Raw genomic sequence first — 19613 nt, forward strand, 5'->3', positions numbered from 1 at the left:
TGGCAGCGAGAATGCATTTCTCCTCCTCCTATGCTATGGCTGCTAAGGGCTCAGGGAAGTAAAATAGGGTGATCAACCATCCCTCTGAGACTGAGAGGTTTCCCCAAGACTGAGGATTTTTTTCCTGAAAGCACCACTTTCAGTACTAATACCACGAGAGTCCTGGGCCACCCTTGGAGTGAAGACCAACTGGCCTGGAAGGCTGGAAAAGCTACAGCATTTTGATTTATATATTAGCAATTGTGAATTAGGTTAGAATAAAATAATCCCCAACCCTACAAAGCTAAGCTTTTTTTTTTTTTTTTGCAGTATACGCGGGCCTCTCACTGACGTGGCCTCTCCCGTTGCAGAGCACAGGCTCCGGACGCGCAGGCCTAGTGGCCATGGCTCACGGGCCTATCCGCTCCGCGGCATGTGGGATCCTCCCGGACGGGGGCACGAACCCATGTCCCCTGCATCGGCAGGCGGACTCTCAACCACTGCGCCACCAGGGAAGCCCAAAGCTAAGCTTTTTGACTACACATTTGAAGAACCACCCCTGAAGCTAAGAGAGTCACGCCACTGTGCAATGCTTGGCCTAAGCAGCCACCCACACCTCCCTAGCTCATCATCCCAAGTGGCTCAAACCTACCCTCAGGGCTCAGGCCCTTAACTCATCTCACCAGAAAGAAATACAGCATTGCCCAAATACATGCATTCCACTCTCCCATTGCCTTAGAGACCTGTAAAAAAAAAAAAAGGTATAGCTATACATCTCTCTTCTCAACTTTAAGTTAATGTAGGAAACCTGGGAAAGGAGACATTTCCTCCCCTGACCCCTGCTATAACTGTGGGGCTCAGCCACCCAGTGCAAAGAAAGAAGGAGATGCACTTGTTCAGCCAGCACTTCTTTCTCTCTCTCTCTCTGAGGGAAATCTGTCCTGGTTTGGTAAGGGCCAACTATTCATAAGCTACCTATAATACAGACAATATACTACATGGTGGAAAAGTATATTCACGTAAGTGTATTTCCCCAGGTTCTCTATTTCTTTTAAACAACAATTTATCTTATATTACTCAATATTCCTAATTTAGTCAAAAATTATTCTTATTTTTTTGCTATTAAAAAAATAAGGCTAATGAAAGTTATACAAGCTTCAATTTCTCCTTCTGGGTAACGAACTTCTCTCTCATATAAGTGATTAAACCCTACCGAATGATTGCATTTGTACATTCACTAATCACCACCAAGGAATACCTAATCAGCAGCATAAGAACTATAACCAAAGCCCTTAGATGTTAGCCCTTAATTGTCTGAAAAATACTAACACTCAGTTTATATTTTTAAAGAAAAATAAACCTCAAAATTTCTGATCTTATTCACTTAAGCTAGAGTCTTCAAACCACTGTGCAGAAGGGTGCAGGAAAATGAAAACTTTATTTCCAAGTTGAGGATGAATCTAGTCAAAAGGGCCTGATCTCTAAGCAATTTCCTAATTTCCAGGGATATTTACAAGACCTGTGACCTCTTACCACCAACCAATTCAAATGCATAAAACTAATCAGCCAGCAAACTGAATTTATTTTAAAATGGTCTGTATATTTATGTATACAAAGGACAAATACAATTACACAAGCTAAAAATGCAATTAGGAAACTTGAGGAGGAAAAGGAGGGAGGTTAGTTCACCCTTGGGAGCATATTCATGAGTCAAAGGCTTTTGACTTTGGAAAGAAAAGTATGCCACTAAAAGAACTGTATTCCAACAGTTTGCATTTTCCTCAAGATCTATTGTGTGTATTTTTAGCAATTCTTAATAATACCATTAGAAAAACAGCATCTCACAAAATAACTTTTTATAGCTTCCAGTCTGGCTTTTCCCTTCCCAGTTGGAACAAAAGAACAATAAATATAGTGGAGAAAAATCCTTTAAAAGTACAACATATTAACCTCGTCAGCAAAGACTGAAATAATAAAGATTTGCCTCCCTTAAATACTTCTATTATAAAAGTAATATTGCTTACTCTAGAAAATTTGGAAAAACAGAAAAAACAAAAAACCAACCACATAAATCAAAGTTTTATGTTTTATCTAAGTGATGACATTAAATAGGAATTTAAAGATCTAAATTATTGGTGTTTTTCTTGACAGTATTCAACTGTTAGGTTTTATACATTTTTAATAAGTAAGCATAAAAGGAAAAAAGGTTGAGAGGTTTTCTAGTTCTAGGATATAAAATATTTTAATAGCTAAGATCTATCTTTTTGCTTAATTATTAAAAATTGTACCTTTTAAACTAAAAAAAGAGACACATGCTTTTTGTAAAAAATTCAAATATCAAACATATAAAAATAGAAAGTTTACCCCCTTCTCATAAAAAAGTTTGCTTATTGCTTATATCCTTCCAAGTTTTTCCTTTACACCTAGAAATGATGACAGAAAGAAAAATTGGGATCATATTACACACAGTTCTAAGCTTAATCCTTTTTGATACCTTAAAATTTCTGAGAGAAATAACTATTTAAATACTGAAAAGCTATACTGCATACTGTACTATTTTGTTTGTTAAAAATACAATTCCGTAAGTAAACAACAACTAAGAGTACAAAAAGAAATACTGAACCAAAAAAAGGGTGGGAGACTGGGTGGGGATGTCTTTTTAAGTTCTATTTATTTATTTATTTTTTTTGTGGTATGCGGGCCTCTCACTGTTGTGGCCTCTTCCGCTGCGGAGCATAGGCTCTGGACGTGCAGGCTCAGCGGCCATGGCTCATGGGCCCAGCCGCTCCGCAGCATGTGGGATCCTCCTGGACCGGGCACGAACCCGTGTCCCCTGCATCGGCAGGCGGACTTTCAACCACTGCGCCACCAGGGAAGCCCTCTATTTATTTTTTGAGGCAGCTATACATTCAAATATACATACTGAAGCAGCTATACATTCTGACAGCTGCTTCAGTCTCATTTAAAATAATCATGTGATACTACTTCTAAGATATCAATGATATATAAAAATTCAATACATACTTTTAAGCCTTTTATAATTTAAGTATAACAAATACAGAAAAGTATACAAATAAGTGTCCAGTTCAATCAAGAAATAGAACATTACTAGCACCTCTGAAGCCCCCTTAGTATCCTCTTTTACCTTTCCAAAGGTAACCAGTATCCTGATTCTAGCATCATAGAATTTTGCCTGTTTCTGGAGCTTTATATAAGTAGAATTATATAGTGAGTATTCTTTTGTGAATGGGCTCCTTTATGGTTTACAAGATTCATCCATCCACATGTTTTGGTAGTTGTAGCTTATTGATTGTTGTATCATACCCACAATGTGAATATGCCACAATTTATTGATTCATTCTACTGTTGATGGACATTTGGGTTGCTTCTAGTTATTAGCTCTTTCAAATAATGCAGGCACAAACATTCTTGCACATGATTTTTGGTACATATGTGCACATGCTCTTGCTGGATATATACTGCCTAGAAGAGTAACTGCTTGATCATAGGATAAGAGTATACTCAGCTTTAGTGAATACTGTCAGTTTTCCAAGGTGATTGTGCAACCTTCACTCCCACCAGTAGTGTATGTACATTCGTTAGTATGTATCAGCTACTGGTATAAAGAAATACAATTGATTTTTGAATAGTGCCCTTAGATCCAGCAGTCTTAGAAACTCACTTATTAATGTAATTTTTTGTATACTGATCTCCAGGATGATACTAAAGATGTTCCATATATTTCATAAGTATGCTGCATTGATTTATTCACAAAAATGTACACCTATGGTTTAACAAGTCCCCTGCAAATTCAATATTTATTTTGAATCATCCTAACAATCATCATTGAGTACTATACACTGGGCACATCCCTGGTAACTGGAGATACAATAATGAATAAGATACAGCTTTAGCTCTGACAGTCTGGTAGAATTCAGATATTTTCCTCAAGTTATCATATTCTGCTCCTCCCAATCATAGACTTAACTTTTCAGAGTTGATTAGTCTTCCACCAATTGCTTAGCTATGTGATTTTAGCCTGTTACTTAACCTCTCTGGATGTCAGTTTTCTCCTCCATAAAATAAAGGAATTGAATCATGATGCCTTTCAGTCTAAAATTCTTAACATTATTGCTGAAGTTATCTCACTTCAGGGCTAAATTCTTCTTTGGGCTTTTAGAGTTTTGGAGTCTACCTCAAGCCACCTCAGCTCCTTTGCTTTCTTGATCATCTCATGCTCCAAAGTAAATAAAAACATTTTTTTTTCTCCACTGCCCCACTCCTCCTTCCCTGGCTACCCCAGTTGTCTCTGACACTTAAAACACCCACACCCTATCACTGTAGCAGGTAAGGTCTGTGTCTCTTTTTTTTAATCAAGCAATTTCAGAATTTCTCTCCCCTGCCAAAGGCAGGAAAGGAAGATATTTAACAATTGCGAAGTACCTATTATGTGACTCAACTGTGCCAGTCAACTGAGGTGAATTTCTCATTATAATCCTCACAATAATCATACACAGAACAAAGTAATCATTTTTATATCCCTATTTTACAGTTAAAGAAATGTATGAGGGAGGTTATTACTATTTTTTTTTAATCACTGCCATGGGTTGAATTGTGTCCCCTGCAAATTCATATGTTGAAGGCCTAATCCTAGTACCTCAGAATGTGACAGTATTTGTAGATAAGAGCCTTTGAAAGGTGACTGCATTAAAATGAGGTGTTTATGTGGGCCCTAATCCAATATAACTGGTGACACAGACGTGTGTGCACAAAGGAAGGACCATGTGAAGACGGAGGGAAAAGAGAGCCATCTACAAGTCAAGGAGAGAGGCCTCAGAGAAAATCAACCCCATCAACACCTTGATCTTGGACTTTTAGCCTCCAGAGCTGTGAGAAAATACATTTCTGTTGCTTGAGCCACCCAGGCTGTGGTATTTTGTTATGGTAGCCCTAGTGAACCAATACAATCACTAATACTCTTGGTCCATCAATAAGCATACAGGAAGGCATTTTTTAAAAAAGAGTAAAAAAGGAAATAATAGTTGTGAGATTAAAAAACAAAAAAAAAAGCCAGGACTGAAGCTAAAAACCACACCTATATATACTTGCTTCTAAGCTGAGCCACAAATCTTACCCTTTCTGCAGCTACAGTTGGAAGGGAAAACAGTTTTCCTTTGAATTCATAGAGCTCCAGAGAGGCCACATAGTTTGTAGGTAGCTGAGCCATTATTTGCCCAGATCATTCTTGCCCCCAAATCCATGGTCTTCCCACCATGTCACACTGCTTTATTAAGCAGTAGCCACAGGTTCATTTTTCTTTCACCTTATACAATTTACAGGATTAATTTTTGCTCCCCAACTCCTCCATCCCTGTCCCAAAGTAATTACCTCTGCCCAGTATAAATATGCTAATTACTCTTCTAGAGATCCATGCTGTATGATTCAATTTTTTAAAAAATTTTTATTTATTTATTTGGCTGTGCCGGGTCTTAGTTGTGGCACACAGGATCTTCGTTGCTGCATGCGTGATCTTCATTGCGGCATGCGGGATCTTTAGTTGCAGCAATGTGAACTCTTAGTTGCGATATGTGGGTTCTAGTTCCCCGACCAGGGATCGAACCCGGGCCCCCTGCATTGCGAGCGTGGAGTCTTAGACACTGGACCACCAGGAAGTCCCCGTACTGTATGATTCTATTATGATTTCCTTCAGGTATGTAGTCCAAAACTGTGTATGAGATATATGCAACGATACTAAATCTACACTTTAAGGGGTTGTATTACAGTAAACTTCCATTATATAGGACATTTTCTATGTTTAAAGTGTCTGGCCAACTCACAGTTCACTGTTTTTATGACCTTTACTTGATTATCTAAACTGATGTAGTCAGTCTTGGAAGGTAAACTCCAAGAGAGCAGGGGCTGCCTGCTTAACTCGGGGCACAGCACCATATACTCACGGGCCCACAAAGTAGGACTGGAGTCCAATGATGATGATGATCTCCCCTCTCTCATGAGTTGAAAAAGGAAAGTACAAACTAGTCTCTGATGATTACCCTCTTCTGCAAATTACACATGAAGATTCTGCTCATATTTTAAAAGATCTCATAATAAGACTACCATAAAACCAGTAAGAGAATTTGAGATGTAAATAAGTGGGTCTATCTTTATCATCAACATCATCAAAGAGCAAACAGATATATGGGTGTACCTTGTGCCAGAAACCATTCTAAACTCTTTATATTCCTCTTAACCACTCTAAAAGGTAGGCATTATTATTAACATTCTCATTTTACAGATGGATAAGGAAATAAAGCACAGAGAAGTTATGAAACTTGCCCATTGTAAAGAGCACAAAAGTTGTAGACTCAGGATTCAAACCCAAGCATTTTGCTTACAGTGTTCATATTCTTAACTACTTTGCCATGTTGCTACCCCAGGATATGTTCAAGCAACCAGGGCTCTTGCTTGGATATACAAAGCAATGCAAAATTCATGTGGGCTTATGGTCACCTTATCTTTGATAAAGGAGGCAAGAATATACAGTGGAGAAAAGACAGCCTCTCCAATAAGTGGTGCTGGGAAAACTGGACAGCTACATCTAAAAGAATGAAATTAGAACACTCCCTAACACCATACACAAAAATAAACTCAAAATGGATTAAAGACCTAAATGTAAGGCCAGACACCATTAAACTCTTAGAGGAAAACACAGGCAGAACATTCTATGACATAAATCACAGCAAGATCCTTTTTGACCCACCTCCTAGAGAAATGGAAATAAAAATAAACAAATGGGACCTAATGAAACTTCAAAGCTTTTGCAAAGCAAAGGAAACCATAAACAAGACCAAAAGACAACCCTCAGAATGGGAGAAAATATTTGCAAATGAAGCAACTGACAAAGGATTAATCTTCAAAATTTACAAGCGGCTCATGCTGCTCAATACCAAAATAAGAAACAACCCAATCCAAAAATGGGCAGAAGACCTAAATAGACATTTCTCCAAAGAAGATATACAGATTGCCAACAAACACATGAAAGAATGCTCAACATCAGTAATCATTAGAGAATTGCAAATCAAAACTACAATGAGGTGTCACCTCACACCAGTCAGAATGGCCATCATCAAAAAAATCTACAAACAGGAGCTTTCCTGGTGGCAGTGGTTGAGAGTCCGCCTGCCGATGCAAGGGACACGGATTCGTGCCCCAGTCCGGGAAGATCCCACATGCCGTGGAGCGGCTGGGCCCGAGAGTCATGGCTGCTGAGCCTGCGCGTCCGGAGCCTGTGCTCCGCAACAGGAGAGGCCACAACAGTGAGAGGCCTGCGTACTGCAAAAGAAAAAAAAAAAATCTACAAACGATAAATGCTGGAGAGGGTGTGGAGAAAAGGGAACCCTCTTGCGCTGTTGGTGGGGATGTAAATTGATACAGCCACTATGGAGAACAGTATGGAGTTTCCTCAAAAAACTAAAAATAGAACTACCATATGACCCAGCAATCCCACTACTGGGCATATACCCTGAGAAAACCAAATTCAAAAAGAGTCATGTATCACAATGTTCATTGCAGCTCTACTTACAATAGCCAGGACATGGAAGCAACCTAAGTGTCCGTCAACAGATGAATGGATAAAGAAGATGTGGCACATATATACAATGGAATATTACTCTGCCATAAAAAGAAATGAAATTGAGCTATTTGTAGTGAGGTGGATGGACCTAGAGTCTGTCATACAGAGTGAAGTAAGTCAGAAAGAGAAAAACAAATACCGTAAGTTAACACATATATATGGAATCTAAGAAAAAAAAAACTGGTCATGAAGAACCTAGAGGCAAGATGGGAATAAAGACACAGACCTACTAGAGAATGGACTTGAGGATACGGGGAGGGGGAAGGGTAAGCTGGGACAAAGTGAGAGAGTGGCATGGACATATATACACTACCAAACGTAAAACAGATAGCTAGTGGGAAGCAGCCGCATGGCACAGGGAGATCAGCTCGGTGCTTTGTGACCACCTAGAGGGGTGGTATAGGGAGGGTGGGAGGGAGGGAGACGCAAGAGGGAAGAGATATGGGGACATATGTATAGGTATAACTGATTCACTGTTATATAGCAGAAACTAACACACCATTGTAAAGCAATTATACTCCAATAAAGATGTTTAAAAAATAAAATAAAATGATTGAAAAAACCCAAAATTCATGTGAGCTTATTGGGAAGTTCTTGCAGTACTCTGTTAGCCTGCTGGGGAAAGTCCTACTTCTGTTGCTCATATTCTAACCAAGTAAGGCATCTAGTCTTGACGATTATCTGGAGAAGCAGCTATATTGCAATAACAGATTTATTTATTTATATACAACCTAGCTCCATACAAAAATGATACAGGGCAGCGTTTTAGAGACTCCGTCCAGCTATATTATACCACACATAACAAACTGGAAGTTTTCCTACAATAATTAAGATAACAGAAACAGATTTGGGTTTCAAGCCTGTTAAGTTCTATGAGACAAGGATCATATCTATGTTGTTTATTACTGTGTCCCCAGTACCTAGTACAGCATCCAGTACATAGTAAATGCTTGGTAAATACTGATTAACTGAACGGTTCATTAGCAAACTCATCTATGTGCAATGCTTAGGTATAAGTTGGTATGTTAGGAACTACAGAAAGAAGCCAACCAGTACAGTCCGCTGAACTTTTATGGGAATTGACTTAGCAAGATTCTTGCTAAAACTGGACTCAGCACGGATGGACACAGACATTGTAGGCCAAAGTTGAAGCCGAGTAGAGAATAGGGGTCAGAAGAGGCTAACTAAAGTATGGTCCAGGGAAGTCTTTGTTAAAACTCAGCTGAGACAGGAACTCAGCCAAGAAGTTCTGTCTCCTCCAAGTAAGAGTTCCATCCCTAAGCAGGATTTCCTCACACCAAAGAGATAAAACAGAAAATATTTCCACAACCATAAAACAAAAGTCCCGGGCTATGTTGATTAGGCTGATTATACCCACCACAACCAATTCATGTAGCTTGGGCAATGGCACAAGCTAACTGGTTTAGGTTTGAGCTTCTTAAATCAATGCAAGTGGCAGGGAAGATGGAAATACCCTGGTGAGTAGACCAGTGGTTCTCAACACTGGCTGCATGTTAGCTTTAGCTGGGAATTATTTAGAAAGTGCCGCTCCACTCCCAGGCATTTTTGCGGGGGAGGATTTGGTTGGCTGAATTTGTCTCTTGTTTGAAGCTCCTTCAGCGATTCTAATGGGCAGCCAAGAATCATTGGCTCAGCCTAATTGGGCCCCACCTCTCATCAGTTCCATCCAAATCAAATGGCTACTACACAAAAGCAGAAAGATGAAATGGATTTGGGGGAAATAACCACAATGTCCACCACAGGTGGTAACTAAAGCCACAGGATGACGGAGGGTTGCTCTTTATGATCCTAGACTCACAGAGCCAGAGATTGGTAGCAATGATACCCTTCTTGTTTATGTTTGGATAAAGTGAGGTGAAAAGGAAATCAGCATTACTCTGCAATGGGGGTAATGGACATAAAAGCCTATGTGTTGTCAAGCACTATTTGAATGAACAAAGGAAAAAAAATAAAATAACAAGGAAACAAAGGATTGATAAAACTTAATGTGGGCTAGAGAAATGTTCTAAAGCTGGAGTAGTTTGAGTAGATGAAAAGGGTTTGGAACAAATTTGCCTAGAAAAAAAACTATGGGAATGTACAGAAAGGATAGAAGGAGACCTGGTGGTAAGATACTACAAATGAGTCCAGCAAAGGATTGCAACATCTCAAACACAATGACCGTAAGTTTATAGATGACCATAAGTTTTCAACTCACATCTCCCATTGTAAATGAGGTGACATCTTTATCTTTTTGAACACCACCATGATTTGGAACATCCCAATATTCCTTTGAAATAATAAGTTTCTGAATATGTCACTAAAAATATTTTCAAAGTTAACTAATTACAAAAAATTAAAAAAGAAGGAGGCAAAGCACCAGCATCTGGTGGCACACCTCATCAAGCTCAGCAAATGTAGCACTAAGGCCAGCACAACAGTTGTAGGGTCTTCCTGTCAGTGTTTGGAACTTTGAGATGGAACCATGGTCCTTCAATCACACCACCACTCTTACCACCTCTAAAAGGAAAGGTGAAACAGCTGATTGTGGCAACTGCTGCTGTGAACCAGAGGTCTTGTTCAAAATGTCAATAACTTACTTTCTCCTCCATATGCTTTACCTTAGACATACTGATTTCTAGAAAATATGTGGACTCTAGTAAAGTATGGTATTTATCATCTTTAAGCTATCAGGAAACAGGAAATTGTGGAAAGCAAAAATCTGTACTGACTGTCAACCTGGTCAAGACTTTGAGTGCCGTTAGCTTATCAGTTTCCTGATAAGACTTAATTAATTTGGATGATCTAAGATATCAGTGTGCATCCCAAATAGCTATGTGGCAGGACGGTGAGCAACAGAATTGATGAAGTCGTGTCCTATCAAATTGTTTTGGCACAGAAATGGAAAACAAAACAAAGAATCCTAATTGTAAGAAGAGACTGTTTCTGTTCATCAGAAAAGTGGTAATCTTTGAGCCAAGGGATGGATGCTACAGAGAGGTTACATGTTTTCTATTTGTTATACAGAGGATGCCCCAAGGCCATTTAATCAAGAAAATAAATATTTAATCATCGTTATCTTTGTAAAACTGCCACAGAAGAATAAAAATTACAACAGCTACAATTTATTGGTAGTTAATTTTACAACAACCTATAAAGATAGAATTATTGGCCTCAATTCACCAATGCAGTACAGGAAATTTAAAAAGATCAAATATTCTGATCTCTACTTGTCTGGAGTTATTTAGCTCATAGGGCGCAGAAGACCTGAACTCAGGTCTGCAGACCATGTGCTCTTCACCATTACACATACCTCCTATGTTCAGAATAAGACACAGAACAAAACAAAAGTTCAAAAATTCCACCACCCTTAAATATTTTGGTAATTACGATTTTGCAATAACCTATTGCTGACTCAGTATGTAGAAGCAACTTCTAATAAAATTCCCAGAGCATATTACCTCAACTCCACATGATTTGTCATTTATTTATATCCTACTGTGTCATACAAGGGTTAATGTGGCTTCTTAAAAATATGGCATCTTACCATTTGTAAATTCAATTTTGCCATTTAATTATCAGTGACAAATAACGAGTAATTTGACAGAACCAACCAAAGCTTTAATTGCATAGAAACTTTGACTTAGAAATTCCATTTATAGGAATCCAACCTACAGAAAACATTGACTCATGCAACTAAAAATACATTTGTTAACAGGCTTTTTAAGCATTATTTAAAAAGCAAAAAACTAGAATAAACCTAAGTATAAAAAAACAGATTAGTTATAAAAATGATAGTGCAGCTATAATGTGAAATACAAAGCAGCCATTTAAAAGAATGAGATAGAGTCATATTTGAGATCAAAAGATCTCTAGGAGGGCTTCCCTGGTGGCACAGTGGTTGAGAGTCCGCCTGCCGATGCAGGGGACGCGGGTTCGTGCCCCGGTCTGGGAAGATCCCACATGCCGCGGAGCGGCTGGGCGCGTGAGCCATGGCCGCTGAGCCTGCGCGTCCGGAGCCTGTAGCTCCGCAACGGGAGAGGCCACAACGGTGAGAGAACCGCGCACCGCAATAAAAACAAAAACAAAACAAAACAAAAGATCTCTAGGATACCTCCAAGGGATAAAAGCACAAGTCAGATTAAGATGTAACTATTACCCCACTGATTTACAACAAAACAAAACTGTATGTTTAGGCATATACAGAGACAGGTATGCATATAAATGCTTGAAAATATACACTAACTTTTTTCCAGCTTTACTGAGATATAATTGACATATCACACTGTGTAAGTTTAAGTTGTTTAAGTGATACACTTGGTATATTGCAAAATGATTACCACAGTAGCATTGGTTAACACCTCCATCATCTTACATAATTACCATTTCTTTTTTTGTGGTAAGAATATTTAAGATCTACTCTCTTGGCAACTTTCAAGTATATAATACAGTATCCTTAACTATAATCACCATACTGTACATTAGTCATTTCGTAACTGAAAAGTTTGTAACCTTTAACCAACATTTCCTCATTTCCCCCACTCCCAAGCCTCTGGTGACCACCAATCTACTCTCTGTTATTATCAGTTCAGCTTTTTTAGATTCCACATATGAGTGATATCATCCAGTATTTGTCCTTCTCGTGTCTGACTTACTTCACTTAGCAGAATGCCCTCAAGGTTCATCTATTTTGTCACAAGTGGCAGGATTTCCTTCTTTCTCTTGGCTGAAAAATATTCCTCTGTGTGTGTGTGTGCGTGTGTGTGTGTGTGCCACGTCTTTTTTATCCATTCACCCATTGACACTTAGGTTGTTTCCACAGGTTGGCTACTGTGAATAATTCTGCAAGGAACATGGGAATGCAGATATCTCTTCAAGATAGTGATTTCATCTTCTTTGAATAAATACCCAGAAGTGGGACTGCTGTGTGATATACCAGCTCTCTTTTTATTTAAGGAACTTCCATACTGTTTTCCATAGCGGCTGCACCAATTTACAGCCCCATCAACATTACACAAGGGTTTCCTTTTCTCCATATTCTCCCCAACACGTATCTCTTATCCTTTTGAGAGCAGCCATTTTAATAAATGTGAGGTGATATCTCACTGTGGTTTTGATTTGCATTTCCCTGATGTGATTATTGATGATAAGCTTCTTTCCATGTATCTATTGGCCATTTGTATGTCTTCTTTGGAAAAATGTCTATTCAGTTCCTCTGCCCATTTTTTGAAGTACCCTATTACCAGTGTAATGTTGACTAGTTCTCCCTGCAGATCTGTTAGTATTTGCTTAATATACCTAGGTGCTTCGATGTTGCATGCATATGTATTTATGATTGTTATATCTTCTTGATGAATTGATCATTTTATCATTATAATGATCTTCTTATTGCAGTTTTTAATTTAAAGTCTATTTTGTCTGATGTAAGTATAGCTATCCCTGCTCTCTTTTGGTTTCCACTTGCATTTAGTATCTTTTTTCATCCCTTCACTTTGAGCCTAGGTGTCCTTAAAACTCAAGTGAGTCTCTTGTAGGCAGCATATAGTTTGGTCTTTTTTTTTTTAAACCATTCAGCTACTCTATATCTTTTGACTGGAGAGTTAACCCATTTACATTTAGAGTAATTATTGATAGGTAAGGACTTACTAATGCCATCTTATTAATTGTTCTATGGCTGTTTTATAGTTCCCTTGTTCCTCTCTTGCTGCCTTCCTTTGTGAAAAGATAATTTTCCTAGTGGTATGCTATGACTCCCTTCTCTTTATCTTCTGTGAATTTTTGTTTTGTGGTTACTGTGAGGCTTACACAAAATATATTACAGATACAACAGTCTATCTTACACTGATAACAACTTAACTTCAATCACATGCAAAAACTCTACCATTTTACTACCCGATCTTTTTTGTTTTTGATGTCACAGGTTTACCGATTTTATATTATGTACTCATTAACAAATTACTGTTGCTATATAGTTATTTTTAATACTCTTGTCCTTTAAGCTTTATATTAGAGTTAAGTGGCTAACACACCACCATATTACAGGATTAGGGTATTCTGAATTTGACTATGTACTTACCTTTACCAGTGTGCTATATATTTTCATATGTTTTCATGTTACTAATTACTGTCCTTTCATTTCAGTTTGAAAAACTCCTTTCAGCATTTCTTGTCAGGCAGTTCTAGTGGTAATAAACTTCCTCAGCTTTCATTTGTCTGAGAAAGTTGTTACCTATACTTTACTTCAAAAGAGCAACTCCTGGTTGGCAAATTTTTTTAATTTCAGCACTTTGAAATAAAATACATCCCACTCTCTCCTGGCCTGTAAGGTTTCTACTGAAAAATCTGCTGCTAGCCTTACAGAGGTTCCCCTATAAGTTACAAGTTTCTTATCTCTTGCAGCTTTTAAGATTTTGTCCTTGATTTCTGACAGTTTTTTTTTAAAATAAATTTATTTATTTTATTTATTTATTTTTGGCTGCATTGGGTCTTTGCTGCTGCGTGTGGGCTTTATCTAGTTGTGGCGAGCGGGGGCTACTCTTCATTGTGGTGCGTGGGCTTCTCATTGTGGTGGCTTCTCTTGTTGCGGAGCCTGGGCTCTAGGCACTTGGGCTTCAGTATTTGTAGCATGCGCGCTCAGTAGTTGTGGCTCTCGGGCTCTAGAGCACAGGCTCAGTAGTTGTGGCGCATGGGCTTAGTTGCTCCACGGCATGTGGGATATTCCCGGACCAGGGATCGAACCCATGTCCCCTGCACCAGCAGGCGGATTCTCAACGACTGCGCCACCAGGGAAGCCCCAGACAGTTTTATTATAGTGTGTCTTGGAGAGGATTCTTTGAGTTTGTTTGATGACCTATAAGCTTCATGAACCTGGATATCCAAATCTCTCTCCAGAACTGGGAAGTTTTCTGCCATTATTTCTTTAAATAAACTTTCTATCCCCTTTCCCTCTCTTCTCCTTCTGGAACCCCAGTAATTCACAGACTGTTTCTTTTGATGGTATCCCATAGATTATGTAGTCTTTCTTTATTCTTTTTTCTTTGTTCTCCTCCGATTGGATAATCTTAAAGTCCCTGTCTTCAGTCTCACTGATTCTTTCTTCTCCTTGATGAGGTGTGATACTGGATGCTCTCTATTGCATTTTTTTTTCATTTCATTCATTGTGTTCTTCAGCCTCACAATTTCTGTTTGGTTCTTTTTTATGATTTCTATCTATTAAACTTTTCGCTTTGTGTATTGTTTTCCTGATTTTGTTGAATTGTCTTCATGTGTTTTCTTAAAGCCACTGAGTTTCCTTAAAACAGCTATTTTGAATTCCTTATGGTGTAAATCCCATATGTCCGTGTCTTTGGGACCAGTTATTGGAAGATTATTGTGATACTTTGGTGGTGTCACTTTTCCTTGATTTTTTGTGTTCCTTGATGTTTTGTGTTGCTGTCTTCACATTTGAAGTAACAGTCACTCCTCTAGTCTACACTAAGTGCTTTCAGGACAGAAATACCTTCCATAAGCCCTACTAGGGATTTTGAGGCTTTCTCAGACCTTCTAAGCAGGGGTCCCCAACCCCCAGGCCACAGACCAGTACCGGTCCACGGCCTCTTAGGAACCAGGCCACACAGCAGGAGGTGAGCAGTGGGTGAGTGAGTGAGGCTTCATCTGCCGCTCTCCATCGCTTGCATTACTGCCTGAACCATCTCCCCTCCCCATCCATGGAAACCAGTCCCTGGCACCAAAAGGGTTGGGGACCTGCTTGATAATTCTTGCTCCCTCTTGTGGAAGAATTTTTAAGCTTGTATGCCTTCTCTGGATCCTGCAACACACCAAGCTGAGTGCTGACAGCCTCCCTTTTGTTTTCCCAAAGGTGGCACTAAAGCTCAAGTTTGTGGTCTCTCCCTGGTCCGCATATTCAGGTTGACTTTCTGAACATGCTCACAAATCATCTGCTAAAGCTCGCTCCTAGGAGCACACACAGGGCACCAGCCCCAGAGTGGGGGATTGCGGGGGAGAGTACATAAAGCACTGGGAATGACTGGGACCAGTTGGGGGGGATCTGTGGGCAAGGTGTCCCAGGGGCTGGTAGGAAGGCTTCTTGATGGTGTCCATGAAGCAGTCAGTAGGATCCACCTCCCTTTAATGTCCTCCAAGAGTCCTATCTGCTGCTCTCCCAGCCTCTTCCCATCCTCCAGTCAGGTACCTCCAGATTCAGTACTCCTGATGGGGCAAAAGATAAATGAGCCTCTTTGGAAGCATCTGCATAGCTGGGGAAGCTGGAAGATCATTCACGTGCTCTTTCCCCTGCAGGAGAACTCACAGGCCAAGACCCCTCTTGGTCCCAAGCTGTGCTGCCTTGGGGGGACAGTGATGTGGATAAAGTCAAAATATTACTCTTATCCTCTCCAATGCATCCAAATTCGTATTTGTTTTTTGCTCCAGCAGTGTGGTAGAACCTCTCCACTAGAAATCTGGACATCCACAAAGGCTCTCCCTAGTCCTTGAGTGATTGTTTAAGATAGTGTTTCCAGGGGCTCCCAGATCATGGTCAGGATGGCTGGAGCTGGTTCATGGGCCACTGCAGGGTCCACAGAAAGGACCGAGGTCTGTATGTGTTGCCTGACACATGGGTGGGCAAGCCTCCTCCCAGTCCCTTGGTGTATGGTGCTGAATCTGACAGCTCTCACAAAGGTCTGTGGATGGATGCCAAATTGTTGGTGGTGGAGGGGGAAACATGAACAAGAGGCATCTTATTCAGCCAAGATGCTGATGTTACTCCTCCACGTTCAATTTTTAACGGTGGTTACTCCTGAAGAGGAAAGTAGTAATGAGGCTGGGGTGGAAGGTAACGGGGAGAGGATGTGGGGAGCAGTGAAGGGGGAACTTTCAATATGCAATATATATACATTAATATGATGTTTGGATTTTTTAACCTAGCACACATTCATATATCTCTCATGAAATTTTATAAAAGGAAAGATCTTAGAGAACTCCATGTATTGTGCCCAAATAGTGGTGCTCAGAAAAAGCTGAGAGCTATCTTACTGAAATCACAGCTATTATACATTTCCAGCTCTGTCATAACAAACAGAATTTTAATTAATATTCCATTCTTCTTCTGCTGTTTACTTTATCCAAGAAAACCAGAGTTCTCATTCTGGAGGTAAAAAAAGAAAAACATAAGAATGACATAGACTGGAAAGAAGTTGATGCATGTACCTTTTGAGAATCTTTTTTTTAAATAATTAATTAATTTCTTTTTGGCTGCGTTGGGTCTTCATTGCTGTACATGGGCTTTCTCTAGTTGTGGCGAGCAGGGGCTACTCTTCATTGCGGTGTGCGGGCTTCTCATTGCAGTGGCTTCTCCTGTTGTGAAGCGTGGGCTCTAGGTGCACGGGCTTCAGTAGTTGCAGCACACAGGCTCAGTAGCTGTGGCTCATGGGCTTAGTTGCTCCGCGGCACGTGGTATCTTCCCGGACCAGGGCTCGAACCCATGTCATCTGCATTGGCAGGTGGATTCTTAACACTGCGCCATCAGGGAAGTCCCGAGAATCTTTTTTATAAGCATGCTACCAAATGCATAACTGCAGCTCCTATAAGTTTCATTTTCTCCCACAAAAAGGAACTGTGTAATACATTTCCAGGCGAATAGGAACTTCCCACTATACATGCAGCTTTGCAAACTCTATTTTTTCAAATCTAGTCAATTTACCCACAAGATTTTTCCTTCTTCTGTACAAATAATCAGAGGTAAATAATAACTTTTCAATCTCAAAATATGTAACCATGTTATAAATACATAAAGTCCATAATGCATATAACTCATTTACACTATAATCACAACTTTTAGAATAATAAGAAAAACTAAGTCTCAATAATATGTTTCTATTTTCAGAGGGTTCATTATTAAGACTTCCAGTATCCAGGGTAGCATTATAAATACTCTAAACTCTAGATCTGCTCTTTCTTCATTGTATTTGTTCAACTTTTTGTCATTTCACTATTCATTAGCACTTTTATCTGAAGATGAAAAGAGAAAGAGAAAGAAGACAAATTCAATCTTTCAGCTTATTCTTATCTCTGATAAAAGATGTGAAGAGTAAATTTTAAGCTACAAGCTAAAACAAGATTTGGATATCACTATATTTAACTTATCACTGCACACGACTAAAGGTAGATTAATAAGGTAAATTATACTTTTATAAAAGAAAGATAAAGATTGATAAATATTTTATCAATATTCTTATTGACAAAAGCAATTGAGAATTAATTCTACCCAAAGACAGTAAGATTATAATATATAAATACAGTGAATATATAATGTTAATACACACACACACTGTGCAACATGGTTTGGAAGAAAGAACTCTCAGTAAAAAGCAGGAAATCTGGTTTCCAGACCTGGCTCTGCCAGTAGCTGGGCAATCTTAGGTAAGATGATCTTAGGCATGAGTCAGTTACCTCCACTGCACAACGAGGTGGTAGGATAAATATTCCTAAGGCTCCTTCAAACTCTGACATCCTGTGAGTATGTGTGTACACACACACACACACACACACACACACACACACTTACTTTTATTTACAGGCAAGGCTGTACTCACTAGCCTATACAAGTATGGCATGACTGATGTTCACAGCCCAGCACCCATTCTGATTGGTCTGTCAATGCTGTACCAGTTGTTAAACAGTTTGAATTATCATCCTATTTACAGCCACCCCCAAATTACAAAATGTCTAACATGTGTATAGCCCTGTGCTTGCAGTCTGCCTTTTCCAACCATAATGAGGATATTCCAAAGTCAAACAGGCTCTCTTAACCTCCAGTTGTAACTTAGAGTACAACCCCTTTCCTACTACCATTTCCCCCCTCAAAAAGAGTTTCTACACATTTTGTGTTCTGTATTTCTCAGCTCTCACTATTCATATCTTATTTAGTTCCATGTCAGGTAACTTCCCACATACACTGAAACTATTTTTAGCTTTCTTCCTCTGCCTTCACCTTCTCCCTTCTAAGCCTTGTCCAGTTTTCTCAAGAAAGCCTCTACTTCATTCCAATTAGAGCAAAACAAAATCGTAAGCATGACTGTTAAACTAGGAATGATGGCAGTGATACATCTAAATAAAGAAATTAAAAGGCAAAACACACACACACACAGAAGGAAAAAAAGGCAAAACAAACTAAAAAAAAAAATTTTTAGGGACTTCCCTGTGGTCCAATGGGTAAGACTCTGCACTCCCAATGCAGGGGGCCCGGGTTCGATCCCTGGTCAGGGAACTAGATCCCACATGCATGCCACAACTAAGAGTCTGCATACCCCAACTAAGAAGTCCGCATGCCGCAACAAAGATCACACATGCCGCAACTAAGGCCTGGCACAGCCAAAATAAATAAATAAATAAATTTAAATTTTAAAGGCAAAACAAAGGTCCAGTTTCATCAACCTCTAAAATTTGTAGACACATACAGGAGCCCATTCAAAATTCACAAAAATTTCCATTTCATCCACTCATCCTCTACAATTATCAGCATTACAGAAGGTAGAAAACTTATTTAAATTTTGTGATTTTACTTTAATATATTGCTGTTTTATATAACTGTTAGCATTATAATCTCCCAACACACAGTTAATCACTCCTCACTCATTCTGTATCGTAGCACAGTATTTTTCCTATACTGTATTATAATTATTTGTTGGTGTGTCTAATTCCTTGATTAGAACATCCTGATTTCCTTGACGGCAGAATTCACCTCAGGACAATATTCATCACTGTAACCCCAGTGACTAAGCACTTAATAAATGCATGTCAAAATCTGAATATTGTTTTCTTCTATTTTATCTTAGAAAGGTATAATGTTTGAGCTACTTGGGCAATTAGGCTTTTGTTGACTAGCTAGCCCAGGACTTAAATACCACATTTAGGACAATGTTTGGGGGAGAAATCTATCATAGTTCAAAAGAAATAACTTAACAAGTAAACTTCTGAAACAATCTTTTTGAAAATTTGTAGC

The 19613-nt window shown here is 39.1% G+C and overlaps 1 protein-coding gene across 11 annotated transcripts in view; it reads right to left on the minus strand.

The window, feature by feature from the left end:
* Window positions 1-19613, minus strand: part of AFG1L (AFG1 like ATPase) — a 227497-nt gene that overhangs the window by 81005 nt on the left and 126879 nt on the right. For 8 of the 11 annotated variants that reach the window (XR_010933787.1, XM_067702417.1, XM_067702415.1 and 5 more), the window contains one exon: window positions 663-722. The exons of the other annotated variants lie outside the window; for them this stretch is intronic. Coding sequence is in view for 7 of the 8 variants with exons in the window: in XM_067702417.1 (XP_067558518.1) it covers window positions 663-722 (60 nt within the window). In the remaining variant the exon portion in view is untranslated. The remainder of the gene's footprint in view (window positions 1-662; window positions 723-19613) is intronic. 11 annotated transcript variants of the gene reach the window in all.

This window comes from Pseudorca crassidens, chromosome 13 (genome assembly GCF_039906515.1).
Source record: "Pseudorca crassidens isolate mPseCra1 chromosome 13, mPseCra1.hap1, whole genome shotgun sequence".
Classification (NCBI taxonomy): domain Eukaryota; kingdom Metazoa; phylum Chordata; class Mammalia; order Artiodactyla; family Delphinidae; genus Pseudorca; species Pseudorca crassidens.